Source organism: Nomia melanderi, chromosome 7 (genome assembly GCF_051020985.1).
Source record: "Nomia melanderi isolate GNS246 chromosome 7, iyNomMela1, whole genome shotgun sequence".
NCBI lineage: Eukaryota > Metazoa > Arthropoda > Insecta > Hymenoptera > Halictidae > Nomia > Nomia melanderi.
In genome coordinates, this window is record NC_135005.1 from 9,136,441 (window position 1) to 9,159,276 (window position 22,836).

General features: G+C 38.8%; 2 protein-coding genes across 7 annotated transcripts in view; both read right to left on the reverse strand.

Annotated features, from left to right (window-relative positions):
* Positions 1-22,836, reverse strand: part of LOC116424171 (UPF0489 protein C5orf22 homolog) — a 749,516-nt gene that overhangs the window by 536,931 nt on the left and 189,749 nt on the right. Inside the window, exon 1 of one of the 2 annotated variants that reach the window (XM_076369575.1) lies at positions 2,525-2,718. The exons of the other annotated variant lie outside the window; for it this stretch is intronic. The gene's annotated coding sequence lies outside the window, so the exon portion shown is untranslated. Of the gene's footprint in view, positions 1-2,524; positions 2,719-22,836 lie in introns of those variants that run through there. 2 annotated transcript variants of the gene reach the window in all.
* Positions 1-22,836, reverse strand: part of LOC116433095 (UPF0489 protein C5orf22 homolog) — a 476,138-nt gene that overhangs the window by 24,145 nt on the left and 429,157 nt on the right. The window contains exons 1-3 of one of the 5 annotated variants that reach the window (XR_012999046.1): positions 16,378-17,201; positions 15,383-15,490; positions 14,991-15,289 (exon numbers count right to left, since the gene is read on the reverse strand). The exons of 2 other annotated variants lie outside the window; for them this stretch is intronic. Coding sequence is in view for 2 of the 3 variants with exons in the window: in XM_076369577.1 (XP_076225692.1) it covers positions 16,378-16,969 (592 nt within the window). In the remaining variant the exon portion in view is untranslated. Of the gene's footprint in view, positions 1-1,083; positions 1,103-14,990; positions 15,290-15,382; positions 15,491-16,377; positions 17,202-22,836 lie in introns of those variants that run through there. 2 more of the 5 variants (XM_076369577.1, XM_031990824.2) reach the window with 2 other exon arrangements.

Here is a 22,836-nt window from a genome sequence, read left to right on the forward strand (position 1 = left end):
GCGGTGTATGATAATATTAATTACTCCATTAACTGTATTATCTTCAGAAGCAGAAATGATTCATCAACATTAATTTTTTTATTGTTAGAGATAAATATTATTGTGTGTATAGACGTTGCTTTTGCAGATTTAGTGGCTACGTTAATATAAATATACAAATTACTTCATTAATTGGATTATCCTCAGATATAGAAACGATCCATTCAAATGAATTGTTTAATTGTTTAGTCTGAACTGGGCTAGTAGGTAAGGTTACCCTAACTGTAACTCTTATAGAAGAATAAACATTATCTGTCTTCTAGAAGATAGGTTATCTATCTTATATCATTGTATAAGAATAAGAATAAACGTTTTTCTTAGAAGAATAAACATTATTATGTATATAAGCATTGTTCCTGCAGATTTAGTGGCCACGCTAATGCAAACATATAAATTACATCATTAACTAGATTATACTCAGAAATAGAAATGATTTACTGGTATTAATTGTTTAATTTTTTCAAAGTGAACTAGATATTGTATTTAAGATTATCCTAATTGTCAGTCTACTTACAGACAAATATTGTTATGTATATAGACATTGCTTTGGTAAATTTGGTCAATCAAACTTCTCTGATGCTGCTTTCCTAGGAATGTCGAAGCCACTTTCCTGTTACCTCACACAAATACATACATCGGCCTAAGTACATAAATATATCACGCGATCACTTACTGCAAGATAAACGCGCGCGAAAAAATTTGTCCGTAGAGTGTGCATGGAGAGTGTGCGAATACAGTGCACTGAAAATTTGTTATCTGTGCAAGATACATGGTAATTTATCCATAAAAAACATGTTGCGCAATCAGCAAACGATTTCAGAATAGCGCCAATAGAATTTTTGCGTAACGGTGACCATAAATTTATTGAAAGGTGTGAAAAAATTTGCCATTTTCCCCTCGGACTGATTGATTTAATAGCTTCCCATTGATTTATACAATTTTCATTAATACATTCAGTATTACACATTTCCTGCTTCGATTAATGTAATAATGTTTATAGACTTACCGAACAACATTCTGCAGAAAATCAGACATGTACCAAATATTTCTGTGTACACCTTACCTGTAACATAAATAATAAAAAAGTTAAAGTACGTTTATGCAGTTATTCAATAGTCCCCTGTGAACAAATATTCAATACTATTACTGTGAATATGGTACTATATAACTTAAATATTCAATATTAATTTCTTCATATTCAGTTGTTTCAGGTAAAACATTGCCCTTTGCAATCACTCCAATTGTAAAAAAAATGATCGTTCCTTGGACTTCGGGTTATCACACATTTGTAATAAAACAGTTCCAACGACGTAATTTAGACGAAATAATTTTGATTCGAGCGAAATTACGGAAGTTTAGATATCTTGCTTGAAACGGTAAATTAATTTCGGACAACCAAATGTATTAGAGGCATTCGGGCGCGCGATTAATGGACTGCCAGGCACTTAAGTGCGCGCAAGCCCATAAAGATTGACCTTTCTCAAGAATCCGATGTTGTTCATATGCATTACACACGTCAGGCTTCAGTTTTATGGAAACACGCAGAGTAGTGTAATATCGCCTACTGATTGTAAAAAATACGTACAGAGTGTTCGATTAAAACGCGCTGAGATTTACTAATGGAAAAGTTTTGTATTTTACTTTAAAAACGTTGTAAACATAAAACGGTTTTAAGACGGTTAAAAGAGTTTCCAAACTAAAATACAAATCTTTTTTATTAATACAGCTGAACACTTACTAATCCATGCAAGACCAAGATATTTTTGAAAGACGATCCCCAGGATCCAAGGTACATCACTTCTGCCATTGTTCATTTTTCATAATCTCTGATTGTAGCTTACTCTTCTTAGGATCTTGGAAAAAATCTTAACCCTCTATGGGCCGAATTTTTGTTCATGATTATAATAAAATCTATGCAGTGCAAAATTAATAAATATCCACATATGAATACGAATTAACAATGTATTCAATGGTTCCAATAATTTCATCAAACGAATATATTTTGTAACATTCAAGTTACAGTGACAAACTTTCACGCGTGAGCGTATAACAATTGAAATTAACCGATTACTTAATTTTATTCGTCATTTTGAGTGCAAATAGAAATAAATCAACAAGATGCCAATATACTGGTATGTGACTTCAAAGTTACACGGGCTTACAGAGGGTTAAAAGATCAAGTTTCAATTTTCTCATTCCTTCAATTCTTATTACTAACTAGTAAAGCTAGTTTCCTACTACTAACTAATAATAGAAATTCACTCATCAAACACACGACACATCATCTTTTCAGCCAAGTACTCCATTACACACCTGATATGTGATTCGTCTTAAACGTATCAATCTCTCGTACCTCCCGCCGAAGACTAGCTACATTCAAAATCGCAATCTCGTTACCGTATTAACAGGTTATAACCGAGGCAGCACAGCGAAGTGCCGACAATGGCCGTTTCTACGATCCGGATAACAAGGAGCGCATACTGACCTGTCATCGGCCGAGATTTATGGAAGTCACTGGCAACTCACGGGAAGCCGATTTTCCTGGAATAAGATCGCGACAGCTCTCCGCGTCCTAGCGGTCTCGCAGCTGGAACGCGATACACGGTCCTCGCGATCGATCCGAGCCCCGTCTCTTTGTGCGAGAAATAAACGCTCGCTGTTCTACCGGTGCTCCTGGCCTTGTCTTTGCGACGCTTTTGTGTTCCGCTAACGCGATTAATTATTGATAACACGTTATGAGTCGTGGGAAACACGATCCCCGCGGTTTCTGGACAGCCGTTGCCAGGAATAATTCATGTCTCTCGCGCTTCTGTGTTTCCACGTCTGCTCCCCCCGCGCCGCCCCCGTCCTCGACGAGCCCCACTAATTCCCGCCGCGCTCCGCCTTTTGCTTTCGTTTCTCCTCCTTTCTTCAACAGATTCTTCGGGGGGTTGCGTCGGCTGAAGAACGATAGATACAAATTGCAAAATGTTGTCCGCAGCGCTCTGCGTGCTCTGTCGCGACTCGTCGGTACTGGGGATGCGTCGCCGAAACGATACCGGTTTTTCTAGGGGTTGTTGTTGTTGATACTCCTCGACAAGGGGCTCCGTATTCCGCATAATGTAGTCTTAATTTACGCGTGACGGGACGAGTGGTTTCGGTTCGGTGACAGTAGGGTGAATCTAATAACTGAATTGCGGATTTTTACGTGAAATCGAAATTTTGAAGGTGTAGTTACATAGGAGAATAGATTTAGAAGGAAAAATGGTTGTGCTTGAGGAATATTATATGAAGCTCCGTACTTCGAACGTTTTGGATAATTGTGTTTTTTGCGAGGTTTGGTAGTTTCGAATTTTCTATAAATGCATACAGATCGGTAGTTTATTAATAACGGTTTGTTGAGTGTTTTATTTTTTTAGGGTTTAAATGAAGGAATATTTTTTTCGTAATATGGTTCCTTTGGTGGAATAGAGTTATAACTAAATTGTGACCATGTTCGAGTTAGCTTCTATTTCTTTATTACACGGAGATCATTTTGAATTGGGATATTTTTGAAAATATACCAAATAAATTGTCAATGTCTATTAAAACTGTATTTTCTGGCACTGATGTTACTCAAAATAGCACATTGTACAACGAGTGAATTTCTGTAACGCTTTCATTCGAAGTATTCGTTTAAAACTGTTACACTGTATGGAAAAGGTCATTGCGATGTAACAATCCAAGATTAGAAATTCGAAGATTCATCGTTCACTAAATATGAAATGTTATTGTGAACCTAATCTCCATTTACATCGAGCCGCGTTGCCGTGCAGCACCGGTGCCAGGTTTAATGAACATCCACTCAACGCTCTCTCGGAATGGAAACAACTGGTTAGGAACCATGAGTGAAAAGCAAATGAAATGTCGTCGGCTCACTTGAGAGCATCCACGGGGGAACGATGGAGTTAATCCATCGTTGTTTCGCGGAGTGATTCAATTAAGAGAACGTTAATTAATTAATGCGGGGAGACGGACGAGCCAGAAGTTTACCCAAGCTGAAGACTTCTCGAGGATTGTCGGGTAAGGAGGTAAAAAGTGGAAAGCAGAAATACGTTTTTGCTTCGTTATGTTTAAACTTATCGGGTTGGATGTGGCGATAATTACGGTGTTATAGAAGCTGAATTCTTTTCGGAATAATGAAATGTCAATTAATTAAATCCCACTTAATTCTGGTAATTTCATTTCACTTAATAAAAGATAATTATATCTATGTGACTTTCATTTTTACCGTACTGTATTAAGTAGTACAAAGCAAAACGAGAAATGGGAATTTATTAAAAATTTAAATATTCCTATTAATTTATTGGAATATACGTTTTTATTATTTATTTTTTATACACTTTTACTATTTGTTTTATATTTTTATAACACACTGAAATTAATGTAATTCTACGTTAACAGGCTTCACGAGAAAATGTAAATGTATAATTTCGTTTGCCTAGAATATATGAATTAAATTAATTTTCATTTGCAAACGGTTTCCTGATTTACTAATACGGCAGTAACACCTTCAGTTTGGTAATACGATTTTCTTGCCAGTGGCCAACTGAAAATCCCCACGATCCTAAAAGACTTCCCGGAAGTGCTTCAACCAAGCCGCATTCGCTTCGCCTGCAATTACGTGAATTAATTTTAGCAGTTTTGATCCCACTTTGCGAAGTTACCGCGACTTAGTTTTCGCCAGTTCCAGTTTGCCCGTATCGTAAATTTCGCGCAAGCTTTTTGAACGTTCTGTATTCACGGAAAGACGCAACAAAGCAGGAACGTTAAAATATCAAATGATAATGTCGATTTATTTAGGGGTTAAAATAAGTAAATGAAACATAATACCGACATAATACAAAGCAAGGAAAACTTCATTGTTAATAAAATACGAAATATAATTCTGGAGATGGTAGATTTTCAAGTGTACATCTGTTCATTTATAGATATACCTTGGTTATAATCATTTCTTAATAACGATTTTACTTGGAGTTTACCAATCGAAAGTTACAAGATTTTTTGCCCGTATGTACGTAGATGAATATGTACACATGAGGGTCACAAGTCTAATTATCCCCCGTAAACTTATATACGTCGTTAAACAAATAAAAACTTTCGATACGAACTATAAAACACAGTAACATAAACGTTACGATTACACGAGCAATTTTCATCGATGCTTATTAATTTGATAACAACAATGTTTAAACTACAGGTATCATTAACTGTACAGAATGTATCATATAAAACGTAATAAAAATTTATTCACAAAATTATTGAAGACAGCAAGGAAATAGAAAAATATGTTACACTTGCAAGATACGCAGAGTTTTTCATTTTTGCATCTCGTATTCCTCACAAATGAATATAGGTCACAAATTAACCTCTTGCCCTAAGATTTCTTTCATAACTACGCTCCCTAGAATAACTTCTTCATTAATAATTCACCAAAAAACAAAGAAAAGTTCACAGTTCATCTATATCCACTTTTACGTCAAAATATAACGATTAACAATAGAGAAATAACACTTAATTCGAATCTAAAATAATCGAGTAACATTTAATTTTTGCAACTTCCGTTTGAGAACTCCACGAGTGTAACTCGGCATTGCACAGCAAGGAGTGAACAGATATCAACTGAATTTATCCAAATCGTAAAAACTTTAAATCTCAAATGGTAGCTTGCTCAGAATACAACATACTTCCATCTGCATGCGTACATTACGCTACGACCAACAATAATATGTCATCAATACATATTATATGTACGGGCAATAATAATAATAATTTCCACCTGAATCGCAACTCGATCATAAATCTCACCCTACTCGAAGAACCTCAATGTTTCCTTGCTCAAAACGCGGACTGATCTCACACGACCGATACCCTGACACTTGAAGTCGTACGTTCCGAAGGATGCATTCCAATCTCTCCCCGATGCAGCGACGTTTCTTTCCATGTATAGATTTACATTCAGCTCGGGCTAATCGTGGTATGAGATATGTATGACCTTTACCAGTTGCTGAGGGACGTATATTACCATAAGATGGGCCATTAAATGAAGGTAATTACAGCGTTTAGCCGACAGTAGTTCAGCAATCGTAACGAATCGTATCTCCCGATTTCAAAGATACCGGTTGAGTTCCGCGGATTATGATCCAGCGGCGTTGCGGATTTTCCTTGGTGGGGAATCGTGTCCACGAGCGTGCTATCTCGAACACGAATCCAAGAAATTCAACGAAAGACGTCCGGCGTCCCTGTGGTTCCGTGTACCGTTAAGGTTATCGTCGCCGCTGTTATCTAGCCACAATTTAATCACATTCTAATTGCACGCTGTTACCGACGTATTACGGCCTCCTCGTTAATTTTTTGTCCGGCGAGTTTATGCCGACGGTCCAACGGGAAACCTCTATAATACCGTGTTACCAGATTTTACGATCACCGGCGTCTCGTTATTAGTCTTTCGGTGCCGTGATAAAGAATCTTTGAACATCGGCAACGTTTACCAGAGAATCCATACTGTTATCTACACGTCGGGTTTGTGTACGGTAATTAATGAATTCCACCGGCAGCGCCCGGTCACTTGTACACACTTTATGAGGGCCGATAATGAAATTTGCTTTTTGATCCGTTTTTATCGGAACTCATGTGAGAAACGTATCCTGACAGCGTTGTGACGTTTCTAAGCCTGCGATTCGTGAACAGCGTCGAGGGAAAGGTACTTAGAATAAGGAATAAAGAAGGATAAGTAAATTCGATCTGTTCGTTATTTGGGAGTAGTGATCAATGTGATTATTGATTATAATAAAAGATGGAAGTACTTCCGATTAATTGTTGATTATAATAATCACTGTTACACTAAATATTATAATAAGTAGAATAATTCATTGTAATACTTGTAATTGATATCATCGCATTAAAAATTCTCGAGTGACAGTGTTTTTTAAACATTGCAAAATTATTGTTGACGATAATTCTGATTTTTGCACAGATCAGTGCCCCGTCACATTCGGAGACATATGAAAGGTATATGCAAATCATGATCACATGTTTGCCATCGATTATGGTATAGAAATTTTTATGCACAATCGAATCGCGTATGTTCGTTTTAACAGATTTCTTTACGAAGGAACAAAAACTCTGAACAGGATACTGCAATATTCCGTTTGATTGCGACTGTACCATTCGTCATAGTAGCTGTAAACGACGTCTGCAAAATTATTCAACCTGCAGTTATTGCACCGGTGTATGCCGATCATGTAACACTTTTATGCAAAGGCAGGCTCATTGACATCATAAAAAAATCTATAAACGCCACTCTAGACACCTTATATAAGGGGTATAGCTGCACGATTAGTTAACATAGTGAACGCCATATACCAACTATCAATATCGAAAACATTACCCTTAAATTTGTCAATTCTGGAAATGTTGATCGAGTCATTTTTCATGCAAGACCCACGCAGGAGGTGCGTGTTCATTTGCTCGTCGATAGTGACAAGGAAATATTAACCAGAATACAGAGAATACGGTATTCGCGCATGCTTACAAAGTAATAACATGGTTAAAACTAGATTACGTATGTGTAACATATAATTTAGCTGCATACACAAATATGGAAATGTGTATTAGTTCATGATACTGGGCAAAAGATTGTAATAAAATGCATTACAGTATATTTACTGCACCCTATACTCTAATTGGCGGAATTTGAATCGAAGCTAAAAAACTATCTATACAGAAAGAAAATTATTTTGAAAATATGTAATAAGAGTTGAAGATAAAGATTTCTAGATCAGCTTAATGCAAATCAATGTTTCAACGCCCATAAACCAAAGTGAAAAACTATTTTGCTATTGCCAATTTATTATCGGAATTGCAGTGGAATAGAACATTTTTTGCCTCTCTTCCAAATTGTTGATAGCAAAATGCTACACGAGCTTAGTAGCAAAAATAAATAATACGGTGAAGAGTTAATCGTTTCATTTTCGCCACCGAAATCTCTGAGCACGTTAATCCCTTGCCCTAAGGATTATTTCTGAACTATAATCTATACACGTACTTTGTAATTAATAATTCATTGAAAAAAGAACAAAATTCTAGGCATATTTAAAGTTAAATTTTAATCAATATCCACCACGAATCTGACACGTTATTATACAGCAAGGGGTTAATTGGTGCGTATTATACAGACTACCTTTGTTTTTAATAAATAAAATATTAATAATAATAGTAACAATAACAATAATAATAATAATAAAATATTAATAATGCGTTATAATATTAAATAAATTACTAACTCAGACCTAACCCAAATGACTGACCAGCAGAATCTTCAGTTAAGAAACAAAGGTTGCCCGTATAATACGTAAGTACCCATTAATTACCATAGGAATAGAAGGTGACGAGGCTCCATTTACGTACTTGGCGTTCCCTGAAAGATGAGTTACTATGAAAAATTTGGTGTACCACTCGCGTTGGTGCGCGAGAAAAGAAGCTCCGCGGTGATTATCATTGGTGCGAGCAGCGGCCTGTGCGCCGGTAGAGACCAACGGGAAAGAGAACCGGGGGAAGACAGGGAGGAAGAGAGGGCAGAACGACACTGGGACACGAGAAGTAGAATGATGAATTGCAAGGCGCGGCAATGAATCAGAGCCCAGCGACAGGCGGTACACCTACCAACAATGCGGGGCCCCCGTTCTTCAGGGCCCACCAAGGCTGTTCAGAAACACCTTTCCCCGTCTGCGCTTAAAGCTGTGCTTAAACAATCGCCGACCATTTCCTGCTCTCGCGGCAGAAGCAGGGGAAATATGTTATTATTAGACTGCGGCTCTTTATGCAAATTCAAACGTCTGAGGAGGTAATTAGGAAAATATTAGACCGCAAGTCTCGTTGGTTTTGTTTTTAATCTGACGTTTACGTTAGATCGCAGGAATGAGTGTTTTAAATAAGCGAACAATGACAAGCTTACGAATGAAATGTGCGGCGCATTGATTAATGAAGCTTAACTTAACGAAGCGGAATTTTTATTTTAAGCTTATGTCAAAGTGTGGTAAGACATTTTAGCGGGGCTAATAGGTTACGACTGAACATGGTTTCTCGTGAAAGGTATTATAACAAACAATATGCATGTTATATAGTTCTTTCGTTCCGTATGTATAATACGTGATTTTGCACTTGAACCATGAATGCTTGGAGATCTGCAGTCTAGTTATTAGTGTTTTACAAGATTCTCTAGAAATTTACGCATTGCAGTAATATCGGAGAAATGCAAACAGTGAAATAGAGTAGAAGGTAAAAAATGTTGGTATTTCAGATGAGGTGGACGAATGCACTTTGAAGGTGCATTTTATTGTGAATTTTATCAAAGTAAATTTATTTTGAAAAGAAATATGGACGAAACCGTGATGTCGTGTAAATAATTCGTTCATTGCGGAACGCAGATTTTAGGATCTCTGCTCCTCAAATATTTATTCGCTTCGATTAAGAATCGTAGAAACGCTGCATTATTACGTTTCCTTTCACAAAGAAATGCCATGAAAGCATGCACTCTACAAATGCCACTTACATCACAATATAACGTAACATACAACTACAAAAGAAAACAATTTGTTATTCAAAACTCTTTGTCCACTAGGTTTCGATAAATTATCAAGATATCGTCGATTAAAATTTGTATCAAGTCGGTTTAATCGTTAAGCCGAATACCAGTCGAAGCCATGATTATTATCCAATTAGAGCGCGATGTCACTGTTCGTAGAAGAACTTGCACTGAAAAATCCGGCCAACGTTCAGCTTTCTATATCGTAATACCGAGTCTCAAAAGAGTCACGAGGAGCAAGCGGGTTGCGCTGTTGCCAGTAATCTTTGAGTTCATCAGGAAACGACCGCGTGCAAGGCGAAAGCGATTATGACTCGTGTGTGGTCGGCTGACTCGTTTTTCTCCTATTTAATTAACGTTAAATCGAGACTGCTCCGTTCGGATTAAGCGCGATACATACACAGTACAAATCGGTTCTAAATTGCATCGCATTCATTTGCCCCGGTACCGGAGCACAGCTAGCGGGACCGCTATGAAAACAAGGGTATTTTCAATGCAAATTCAAACTGGCCTGTACAATCGAGCCAATAACGAAGAGCGGCAACAATCGAGGTTCATTTCAGAAAGTCTTATTCACGTGTCGACAAAGCAGTCGAGAAATCTTTTGGTACAAATTAGAAAGCTTCATTACACCGATATATTGCGGAGAAGCTAATAATTCGTACAGCAGGTTTCATTAGTGGTCAGTGTTACACTGGTAATTTGAATAATACGATATAAAATGAGTGTATTGCATTATACTTCGCCTTTTTGATTTCTCAGACTCCCTTGCAATTATAACGATTGTACCACTGCATTTGTCAATATGCTTGATCGTAAATGAAAGAGCTCCTATTTCTTACGAACTTACTTAAAAACTTAAAACCGCCTAGAAAAACTGTAACTACAAACTTTCCCGTTAACTTCAATTAAACTCCTGTGACTGATTTCATTAGAAATTGTGTTTCACTCGAGGGAGGAAGGTATTTGATGAACAGCAAAGAACCCCAATTCAGAAGTTACTAAATAACAAAGAATAAAATAAACAAAATAAAAGGCAATGTGTTGCTAAGTGAAAAATGGGAGATATCCCCAGTTAGTTGGCTAAATGTTAACACAGAATAGCAAGTGTGCATTGAATGACAAATATTATATTACCAATCCACTAAAAATAAATATAAAATTCTATATCTGGCCCACTTTCGTATTTCGTTCGATTCAGTAATCCTCAAAACACGGGGAGAAGCTAAAAAGAAAGATTTGATTGTCCGACAATGAGTCACGGCCTGCGCCGACCTTTTTCCTGCAATCGAAACACCCGCTCTCCAGAGAAGAAAGTTAGCCTGGAACAGGTAAATTCGTCCGTGTTGACCGCGTTAGAATTCCTCGGCCGGCGTAGCCGTCAAACTATCGCCGTTATCCTTAGCCATCGTCGAACGGAGTGTCAACAGGATGATGCAGCCACTAAAAAATGCGACCTTCGTGGTACAACTGCGTCGCATGGCGTATCACTATATCGAGAGGAACGGACGGGAGGGGTTACATCTTCCCGGTTTAGAGGCGAGTGAAAACGAGTTACATCTTTGCCAACGTCGTTGCCGCAGAAATAGCCGAAAAAGGAGAAACTGCCGGTGCTATACGGGCAGCTCGCGGAAGCATCGCTCCTCTAATTAGCGGGAAACGTTGACATAATACCCGATCATCAAACCAATCAGAACGTGATCGTACGCATCGGTGACGTAGAATTTATTTCGAGAAAGATTGACGGCCAATGACGCATTCTAAATATTCTGTGAAGAATTCCATTCCTCCGATGCACCTACGGAAGTTTAGTACGAAAAAATGATTACAGATACGAGGATCTCTACTATACTCTAACCCTTTGCGCTCGAGAAGTGATTCTCAATCGCTAATTGATTTGGTGCAGTGAAACTATAAAGTTTGATATTTAATATCGAACTTAGTATAATTGACGTGTGATCTCTCTTTGAGTTACTTTCAGAAAATATCCTCTTTGTCTCGTCGGGAAGTGTTAAATATTTCTAACGAAATACTTTCGAGCGCAAAGGGCAAATATAAAGTGCATATAACTAGTAAGCAAGGAGGAAATCCATACGATAGATTCATGTACTACAAAACTTGTGGAAAATATGTAAACCTCTGTAACCAACTCACTTATTCTCATCGGCATACTCTGAGTACAGGAATACATTCCCGAATATACCTCACATAAATTACACGTCGCGAGTTACTTTTTGCCTTATTACTCACATTCGAACAACGAAGCCTCCGAAGAAAATATTTAATCAGAATCATATGCAAGACCATGTCATTCATGTATAAACCACAGGACAGCCAACTCGGTAAGAGAAAAGTATTTCTCCGATTCGCTGTTATCGCGTTCGCCAAGCATCACAGCTCCTATAAACGTATCCTAACGCAAGAGCCAAGCGTCGCGAAGGGAACGCCAAGGAGCCCCGTATCGTCTCGGGGAATTAAAACTAACCGGGTGACTAATCAGCGGCGTAACCTGCCCGACAGGTGTCGAGCGCGCAGGGTGCGCTTCAGGGTCGCGGATGGCCGTTGTGCGAGGTTGCATGCAGTGGCTAAGAAAGGTCGGATCCGGCGACCGACAAAACCGTGAGAAAAGGGTGGGGAGGGGACAGGCATAAAAGATGCTGATGGTTGGCGTACCGCCACGAGAGGAACGTAAACTGATCGTGCAATCTGCCGGTGCGCGCTGTAAGTCAACTCCGGCCACGAAGAATTTCAATCAGTAATAATATCGCCGTGCTTTCTATCTTCCCTTCCGCCACCCCGCGATCGCCAGGCTATCCTGCTCCTTTTCTCTTGGAGCGCGCTTCCTCCGGACCGTGCTTGCCCTGGTCTCGCTTCCACCTTGCCCACGGTTCTCCTCTTCGCCGGTCCTCATGCCGGTTACAAATGGCGTCATTATTCCTTAATAATTCGAGATATCAGTCGACCGAACATTTATTGTCCACCGTGGACGGGGCACGGCTGAAAGGCACCGGGGACGATAGCTCTCAACAGCCGGTTGCCTTTTTTTTCACCCTCGCCCGCCAACCTATTGGCGCGTATTTATTAACGGCGCGGCGACCGGCTCGCGTATCCTTTGCACCTCCGTCGTTCGAGGAAAGATGAGCGATTTATGCAGCGACGGACCGGGCTCAATTGCATCTTATAACGGCTCCTGTGCCGGGTAATTGAAGTTCGGGCTTTTCGGCGGCCGGGCGAACGAGTTGCCGGGTACGTATAAGTGGAGCCGCGGCACCGCGCCGGTATCAACCGTGAAATTTGTTGCCGCGAGGAAATCTACTGTCCGGTCGGAAACGGCGACCGGTCGCCGCTTCGTTCTATGGGATATATGCGACACGAGTAACGATGATTGAGACACGGTGAATTGCGTGCTTCGCTATTGGGGAGTTGTTGCTTTGGAATAACTTTTGCCTGGTTTCGATGATTCTTGACGCGTGTGTGTCACTTGCTGCCGTTTGCTTATGGAATGTTTTGCGGGGTATGTGGGTTATTTTATGTGGAATATTTGAACGTTGTGTGGAAGATTGTCTTGTAGTGAGAATAACGTTATTAGTGAATACAGTTCTACGAAAGCTTGAATCTTGAGAGATGGACGGATTAGTGTGTACAGCGGTGCTTTTGATTAAGAGAAACGGTTGTTCTTGTGTTTAATGTAATATCAGTAATCGTTAGTTTATGCGAATCGAGTGATTAAAAATTATTGCGATAATTAATTAAATTCTGTCAGAGGACCTTCTCTATGTTCTCGATTTTCGATTTTCAACTGTAAAGGCATACAATCAACGCAGTTGTCATTGCAGTTAGTTGTTAGTAATATTTACTAGTATCAATTCAAATGTTTCCTTTCATATTGATCATACTATGCGACTATCTTGATATTCATGTAATATTGTATGCATTGTATAACGTATACTTCATTATTCTTAAAGCACAAATTAATTATTAAACTATTATAATTAATACAACTTGAGATTTTCATACATTCTGCGAAGTACTGAAGGAAATCTGATAGCAGTTTCTTGTATCACACGTTTTACCGAATAGCTATGGAAATAAGCATTTTATTAATCACGATGAAATTATCTTCAACATACCATTCACAAGTGAAATTAAATGTCAAGTATAACCGCTATTTCTCAGTCATATTAATAATTATAATGTATGTATAAATAGAAGTTGACACTCTAACAAATCAATTCTACTACACCATAAAGAGTTAAGCTGAAATTCATTGTATTCCATTTAGTTCCGAGAAGACAGATTTTATCATGCATCGATTTTACAACCTGCACCGATCGCGCAATACCCTTTACGCTTTACAATAGTGAGCAGCGATTATCTTCCTTGACACGAATGTTTTCCAGAGCGGCAAACTGTGCTCTTCGTGGGCGACACGAGCGGAAAACTTCGTCAGCATTATTATTCACGGCACACTTGAAAGATCAGATACGCGACAAACGAGTTTCCTGAGTGAATCAATAAGAAATCATCGGACCGTGTAACATCGAGATCGCGTGACACGCTGGCGCCAAAGACATGATTTTCGTTTCAGACGTTAATTGGCCAGGTGTGCGCAATCGATCGTTTAAATACCGCGATCTTCAAGGTCACACTGTTTTCGATTAGTTTTCAGAAAAAAAAATCTATCGCTCCCGATGACAAGCTCGTCATCGAATCCCGATAATTTCTGCCATTTCCGCTGATTCCTTGCTTTCATAGTCATCCATGCTCGTATTCCAATTGTTGACTTACGAGAAAAATATTTACAGTGCGATACGTGTACCTTCATGAAACGATTTCGACGTGTTAATAAGCTAATATTGAACTTTTCATTCCTTCCGAGACGTATTTAAGTTGGACTAACAAGTTTTTAACCTTGAGGTTGAATATTTGTCCGAGTTCTTTGTTATACAAAAAAAAGCATGAGTACTTCCTGCAGTGTTTGTGTTAATTCTCAGTTTCATGGAGGAAGACGTTTTTATTAAAACATTATATTATATGGTTGCCGTGTATAATTTTTCTCATTTATTAATTTCTTACAGGATTAGAATGTTACTATGTTTGAAATCTATATTCTTAGATTGCCTGAAAGTACGCGTGAAATACTAATAATTGTACAGTGAACGTTATTAAGCACCGAAGAATTCGTCAGAATTAATGATAATATACTTTCGTAAAAAATTACGAGTATAAACAATCTGAATATTCGATTTTACTCGAAATTAAAAATTATTCTTTTTCTTTGAAACTATTGGTATTTTGACAGTATAATACTTCTTTCATCTTCAAAAGAAAATTGATGACACAGAGAATTATTACAGTACTGTACCGTATAAAGATATATAGTACTATAAATAACTTAGCAAATTCTATAACAATACAAACATACTACATTTACACAATTAAAAAAATCTTTGAAAATGGTTACTTCGAGTGCAATCTGCTACGCATTAATCATTTATCCCAAAAATTATATTGTATACAAGTGTTATTGGCTTCAATATTTCCAATTCTATAATTCCACGAGTCCTCGTTGTTGCTCAAAGTTGGCACTACAACTCCGGAGACCTCTCCCTGTTGGACGCTTATTGGCTGCCTAGTCCGGCGTGACTATAAAAGGAACTCGGGCAGGCTTATATCACATTCCTTTCGGAACTAAGATTTCATGGGGGCGTATCAAACCAGAGATTATCTAGCACTCACCTTTTTCACGAATTCGCAGCTGTCGCGCCACCTGCTGCATCCGCCCTTTTCGCACAGTTTACCGTCACCCACATAATTGTGACGTCGGCGAGAAGATGCAACCCTTAGCTAACAAACAACTTCGCCGAGTAATTACTGTCCTGAGAATATTAACCCTTTGCACTCGAAAGTTTTTCACTGGAAATATTCAACATTTTTCAATGACGTATAAACGACATTCGTTGAAACTAACTAATGAAGATGCGTACATAAATTAAAAAACAAAGCTATTTCATTGCAATATTTTACACTCGAGCATAAATGGTTAATGCGGAGTTTTATTTTTATCGGAGTCTTAATATCTATGGCACTCAAGGAAATATTCAGTTTATCCAATAAGGGATTTGGAAAAACAGTTAAATGCAAATGTGTAAATATACATATTCTTAAGTAATAATACTTCCGTAAGTATTACTGGACTATTAAGTAAGTTCAATTCATTAAGTGCTAACATAAAAATGTATACTTTTCGTAAACCATTCACAGTGTTCCTATCTTCAATTTTATGTTTCTTACCAGATTTTTGAACTTTCGATTGGTTCTATGCAACGTCGCTTTACTTAATACCGAATTCTCAAAAAACATTGCGGAAATCGCGGATATCAGTGAACCCGTGTCTATTTCGAACGTTATGTCACTATTCTCTACATATAACGGTATCTCATAAGACTTAACATTCTTAATATTCTCGCTCGATTCTTTCGCGATTCGAAAAACCTTATCCCAATTATCATTTAAATCTTAGCACTCGGATAAGAAATTTTGATTATTCGCGTTTCGCTTTTGCCCTTTTCCCTTAAAATTTTCCGCGTCTATATTTCCGTTTTCCAGCCTTTTCGTTTTGCAAACCTGCGCGAGATGCCCTATTTTATTACATTCATTGCATTTATTATCGCGAAATCTACAATTTGAAGCAACATGATTATCTTTACCGCAACGAAAACATTTTTTCTTACCTTGATTATTATTACGATTATCCCATGATGATCGGGATCCGCCCGGTTTCGTCTTTTTGTTGTCGGAAATGTAGTTGACGGCTGGTTGGTCCGCGATCCGGCCTATTCCGTTGTTGTGAATACCTGCTGCGCCTCGGCTCGCTGATTCGAATGCTGTAGCCATCTCCGCCGCCTTGTCGAACGTTAAGTCTTTTTCGCGCAGTAGACGTTTTTGCAATGCTTCTGCTTGGAGTCCCCACACAAATCGGTCTCGCATGCTGTTCCGCTGATTTTCCCCGAAACTGCAATGCGTTGAGACTCTCTTCAATTCTTCTATGAAGACTTTTATATCCTCGTCGTCCCGTTGCCGACGTTGTTTAAATTTGTAGCGCTCGAGAATCACATTTGGTGTAGGTTCCACGTGTTTTTTCATTATCGTCGACAATTCAGCGAATGTTTTCGTCGACAGTAACGCTGCGGCACACAAATTTCTCAGGATTGCATATCCCTCGCCACCCATCAATGTTAGGAAAAAATGCTTTTTTCCCGTTTTGGACATTGTTTGCCAAAACATACTGTTCCAACTTCTCGAATCACATTGTCCAATTTTCATTCCTAGTGTACTCGATCGAGTCAATTGTCGTCGCCAGTTTTGGTATTTCTTGATCTGCGTTATTTCTCTGAGCTATCTGAATCACGATCCTCGGTCCCACTCTGTTCACTGATGCACTAATATTTCACTGTTTATCCTCTACGCCAATTGTAATGTCTGGAATAGGCTTTCATAATTAAATAACGGGCAATTATGAATAACACGTTTTATTCCGCACCATGTTCACGTAAAGACTGACCGTCGCAGACGGCTGCAAAATGTCTCGCTTGAAACAAATGAAATGCGCGCTGGTCGCGAGCGCGTCGGTCTGCCATACAATGTATGTGAATATCTTACAGGTTGTATCCTTGATGATATACATAAAGTGCCTTCGTCGATTCTTTTGTTGTCTGTACGAAAATAAAAACGTGGATAACGAATAAACGTAATAAGGTATACGAGAAGAAAGATTAAACGAAGAAAGGTGTACCAGGATATTCAGTAGCATGAAACGAGAAAGGGAGGACGAGTCCTTGCTAAGGACGGATGAAAGGTATAAATCCACGAATTTACAACTCTCAAGACTGACATTTATGGTTGGGGGCCAGCTGCATCTCGTTGGATCATTGATTAATATCGATTGCTTGGCAATAAGAATCTCTTTTCAGTCTGGCACCTGTTACGCGCATCTTCCTTCAACGGCTTCCTTCGTGGATCCTTGTTTTTCGCCTGGTTGATCGGACTGAACCCCTAAACTGCCCCGATAATTCTCGAGAGCCATTAACCGATGTTTCTTTACGAGTGGCGATTACTGGTAATAATTAACAACTCCTCCATCAGAAACTTAAACTTCTTACATAATTTTCACGCGAAACAGGACTGCGTATTAAAAACAGCATATGTGTCATGTATCATTACAGAAAATGACGATAAAGCTGCTTCAGACTCACGAAATTCAGTTTCTCTATCAGGCACGTAAGGATTCACTTTCTTTTATGTTATTTCTAAACGATTAACATACTGAAACAAATTTTTGTTTTGCTTCAAGTATTATAAAAATTGTTAACACAACTATTATAGTCACTTAATTTCTAGTAGTACAAATAATTCAATGTTCATCGTTATATTCCGTTAAAGTCCTCTAATTATTCAGATAATCTTGATCCTCCAGTTGTTCCTATAACGCGTAATGCAATGATACATTCGTAAAAATCGAGAACGTTACGTCCACGGTGGTAAATATCTCAGTTCCATTTCCTGTCCGTAATAGGTTCTTCCTTCATGACGGTAGAATGTTTATTTTCACAGTTAACCCCTTGTCGTATTATTTACTTTCGCTACTAAACACGTCTAACATTTTACTATCGACAACTTGGAAGAAAGGCGAACAATATACCATTCCACTGTAAGTGCAAGTTTACTTTGAAGATGATAAATTGGTAATAGCAAAATAGTTTTTTGCTTTAATCCGCGGACAATTAGCAACATTGATTTTTATTCAATTAACCTAGATGTCTTGATTACGTGTCTCACTCGTGATTGCATGTTAACACCGAAGGAAGGCGCGTTGTTAACAACCGTCGCGGAAGACCCGTGAGAAGTAGTTTCGTCAATGCACGCTTTAAAAAAGCATCGAGTTTGCTACATTCCACGCAGCAGCTTGCGGTATAGATGAAGACCCTAGCGGAAGGATATAGGCAACCCTAAAGGGGTCCCTCTTTGATTTGCGTAGAAAAAAACAGGGGGGGGGGTATCTGATTCCCTAGACCAGGGGCTTTCAAACTTCCTCCGTGTCGGATCCCTATTATGATCACAATTTCTGAGACAATCATTCACGAAGCTAAGGATAATTTAGCACACATCCAGCTGGATAATGAAAATTCGTCAGTTTACAGACGGTCGCTGGCAATTAATGATTCTTATGTTTTGTTTCTTCAAATCTAAATAATTGAATTGAAATAACGATTTCAACAGACGGAGATATTTTCATGAAAGAAATACGAGAAATGCGATTGTTTATAGGTTATGTTGCTTTTATATAAAGTTTTTGTATAAGAAATGTCTGTTGGATATATGTTATTAATGACAGACACATGAAAACTTGATATGAAATACGAAGATTCTGTTAACCAATAATTCATTGAAGGATCTACTAAATTATTTTCCACTTCTCTGTCGAGCGCAATATATTAATTTTACTCATGTTCCTACATCAAGTGACAGTCGCCATTTTGATATTCTATTACACTCTTCCCAATATTATTGTTTCCAATCAGTTGACTGTCCATTGACACACATTTCAAATGAAAAACTAAAACCAATGCATAGGTATTCAAAGGAAAATGTGAGGAAACAAGCTAAGAATGCAAATTATTAAATATACAAAGTGCACATTAAGCTACACGGAACGTATTCAAATAACTCGTTAGCTGTTGAAAAAAATCCCATACTTAAACGATTCTGTTGCGACTAGAAGTCTGAGAACAGGTGGTGAGCCTAAATTCGAACCGTTAGATTAGAAAGCTAATCGAACGCCAGTTATCTCACTGCCAGCGCGTAGCGTATCGACGAGGTCGAAAAAGAGAGAGGAAGGGAAGGGAGGCGCGTGAATTAGTGAACAGCATAATCGACACAGTGATCGACGAATAGGTTTGATACTTTTTAATTCGTTTCCTATGATGTGAAATGTAATGATAGGTGGCGACGGGTACGTAGCAAAATGAAATAGGTCAGTCGGAACACGTGAGTCGTGATTCGGGGCAGTTGATAAATATTAATGAATAGCGGGAGTCCTGCACCTGTTCGTGCGAAACTACTGTTTATGGAATCGGTCAGCCGTAGAGTCTCTAATTTTCGGTATTCTAAACCACTTTATCGAACCACGTTGGTGTTCCCTTTAATGCTGGCGCAACTAAGCAGTTGTGACCGGCTTCCTGCGGTTATAATTGCACGATTGCGTATATCGTGATGTGGAATATTACACCTTGTTGAGTTTCGGATACGCAAACCCATGGTTTCGTCAGGCAATTTTGGTTGAGCAAATATCGCGGCGAAATTATGTGGTTGTCGCGCTTTAGGCTTCTGCGTTACGCTATCGCGGGAGAAGGAGGAGTATCGCTGTAAATACATTTATTATTACATTGTACGATGTCTGTTGTAATAACGCTAACCAGATGTTTTTATTTCTTGTTATGTAAACTATGAGTGATTTTAATAACAAATATACAGATATAATTTATCGTTAGTACAAGACTACTGAAACAAAAAAGAATTCAAATTGTTTAAAAACTTATTCATATACATGTATGTATTAGAATAATTATATAAAAAGGTTTTCTTTCATTTCCTTCTATATACAGCAATAAAAATTTCCAAGCAAACCTTCGGCAGAGCAAACCCTTCCACGAAATATGGAAGAATAAATGTTGCCTACACGAGTACCGAATAACTCGAACAACAAACAACCCAATAACGATTCATTCTTCCCCCACTATCGTTATTCAAGTACGGTTTCATTCCAATAATACCCAACACAGGTGCCCAGTTACCAATTGCAAGTCAATCTAAAAGCTGATCTCGTGGAGTAGACGCGAGTTCGGCCGTTTCTCGAGTTGCACCTTCGGTTCCCATCCTTCCGTTTACTCTCTCGCCAAGGTCGCCGTTTAATTAACCATTGGGATCAACGAATCTCTCGATCGTGTTACAGATAAAACGAGCAGTCACACGCGAGTGCGCGCCGGCAGTCCGGCACCGGTAGTATCCAGCTTCCTGGAGCGATCGGTTCCTCGCGAGCTGAGCGGGCGCCCGATCTTCCTCGGCGAACATAACCTCTGGACCGAGCCTGACGCGCTGACCAACAAAGGGGGAGTCCCAAGGGCGCGGACGGCGAAAAAAATGGAAAATGCTTTCTCGCTTCGTAACGACGTCGCGGACGCGAATCATTAATCCTCGCAACGTGGTGCCGTGTACCTTGTACCTGCTCGTGATTACGGCTTTTTCTCTCCGCCGCTCCTCCCGTTCGTCCTCCTCGCGCGCACGCTCCTCCGCGCTGTTGCTTCGAGCCGGGTGGTTACGAGAATGAAACACCTACGACTTTTTTCGGTTTCTATCGCCGTGGAACACGCATCAGCCATCGTTCGCTCCGGCGCCGGACTAGGCCGGGAACGAACACCCAGTCGATTTTTTTCTCTTTTCCATCGGTCCCCTGTATCTACGACGGTACACGGTCGACTATCTTTTGAGCGGTGTTGGGCAAGTTATTCAAAATAACGAATGAATTGCAAATAAATTTTATTCGATTGTTACCCGGGAATAATTAGTGTATTCATTGGTAAGAGATCTTTGTACGGAAGATTTTCACTCGGGTAATGGTTCTGCAGTTTTCGAAATGGAATATGTATATTTGTTGTATTATAGTAGAATAAGGAAGAGATTTTCGTTTTTTGGGATGGGAGGAAATAGAAGTAGAGATTGAGTGTTCTTAATATTTGTATACTGACTCTTCTTAGCAAGAATAGAAGCTGAATCGGATAAAGAATATTTTTAGACTTTCAATTATTTAAGAAATATTTATTTAATTTAATCTACAATATTATAGGTGAAATTCAGTTTAATGGTAAGTTTCTTTTTAGAATTCGATGATTCTTTGATCCTTTAACCCGCCGTTTTAAATTAATTCATATACTTATATTCGCACAATAATTCATCCATTAATAAACATTTCAGACATATACGTCAAAACTTTCTTAACCGCGTTTGAAGTCTAGCATCAACAATATTACGTGGCAGCAACACTTTGTATGCTCAACCTGTGCTTCGAAAAATTCGACGAATTTCTCGTTTACATTGTGGCATTCAGAGAATTTAGTATCGCGTATATTCTATTTAGAAACGCTTGATTAACCGAGTAATCAACTCCCGATGCATCCTCTCCGAATGTCTACCGTTTCCCGGCTCCGCAGCAAATCTCCCGAAATTTCCAGCGGAACGATATTCAGATGTCACATGTTGAATTACTTCTGACACAATACATCCGGAGTGTCACACGTGATTCGCGTGAGTACGTAGTAAACGCGTGATAGATGTCAAGGAGGAATAACACGCGGGCCCGCCTTGCCATCCTGATCGAAGGTTCAAAGCGGAGCGATCCAGGAATCCGAGCGATCACCGCGGTGTCATTCCTCACGAGTGTACGCGTGGTCGCAATAATGCGCGCAGACTAAAGGAACGCAAATAGAACAGAGTCGACGATTTGCTTTGATACCGGCGACTTTCGCCGATACCGCTGAATAACGAGCTGTCGGGGAAGAACAAGTTTTCAGCTCCGCGCGTTATTTGCGTCCCTTTGAGTAAAGCAGTTTTTTGAGATTAAAAGAACGGGGCGCGTTAAAGACGGGACCCGCGTGGAACACGGTTAACACATCCGCAACAGACGGAACAATGGATACGAACAATGTGTTAATGATAATGTTAACCCTTTGCACTCGAAGATTTTTCTCGTTACTCTAGTTAATTTTCGTTATATTCATTATTCTCTAATGAAATGTTGATTTTATCATCGATTCCGTCGAGTTAAAATAATACTCGAATCAATGGGTAGAAATGTTTTATTTTAATACGATATTGAATATTGAATTTTATAATTTTGATATATCAAACTTGAATATATTTATACAATACTTAATACAAAAATTGTAGACCGTTTAATGATATATATCGTATTATTTGTTTGACCTTAAGGTGACCCTGAAGTGATCTTCAGTCTTGCAAAAGTTATGTTACCATTTTTAAATGAAACTCTATATTTCTTTTTATAAGTTGTATATGCTTTCTCTAAACGAGACTCTATGCATTCTTGTATAAGATCTGTTCAAAACTTGGCTGATCAG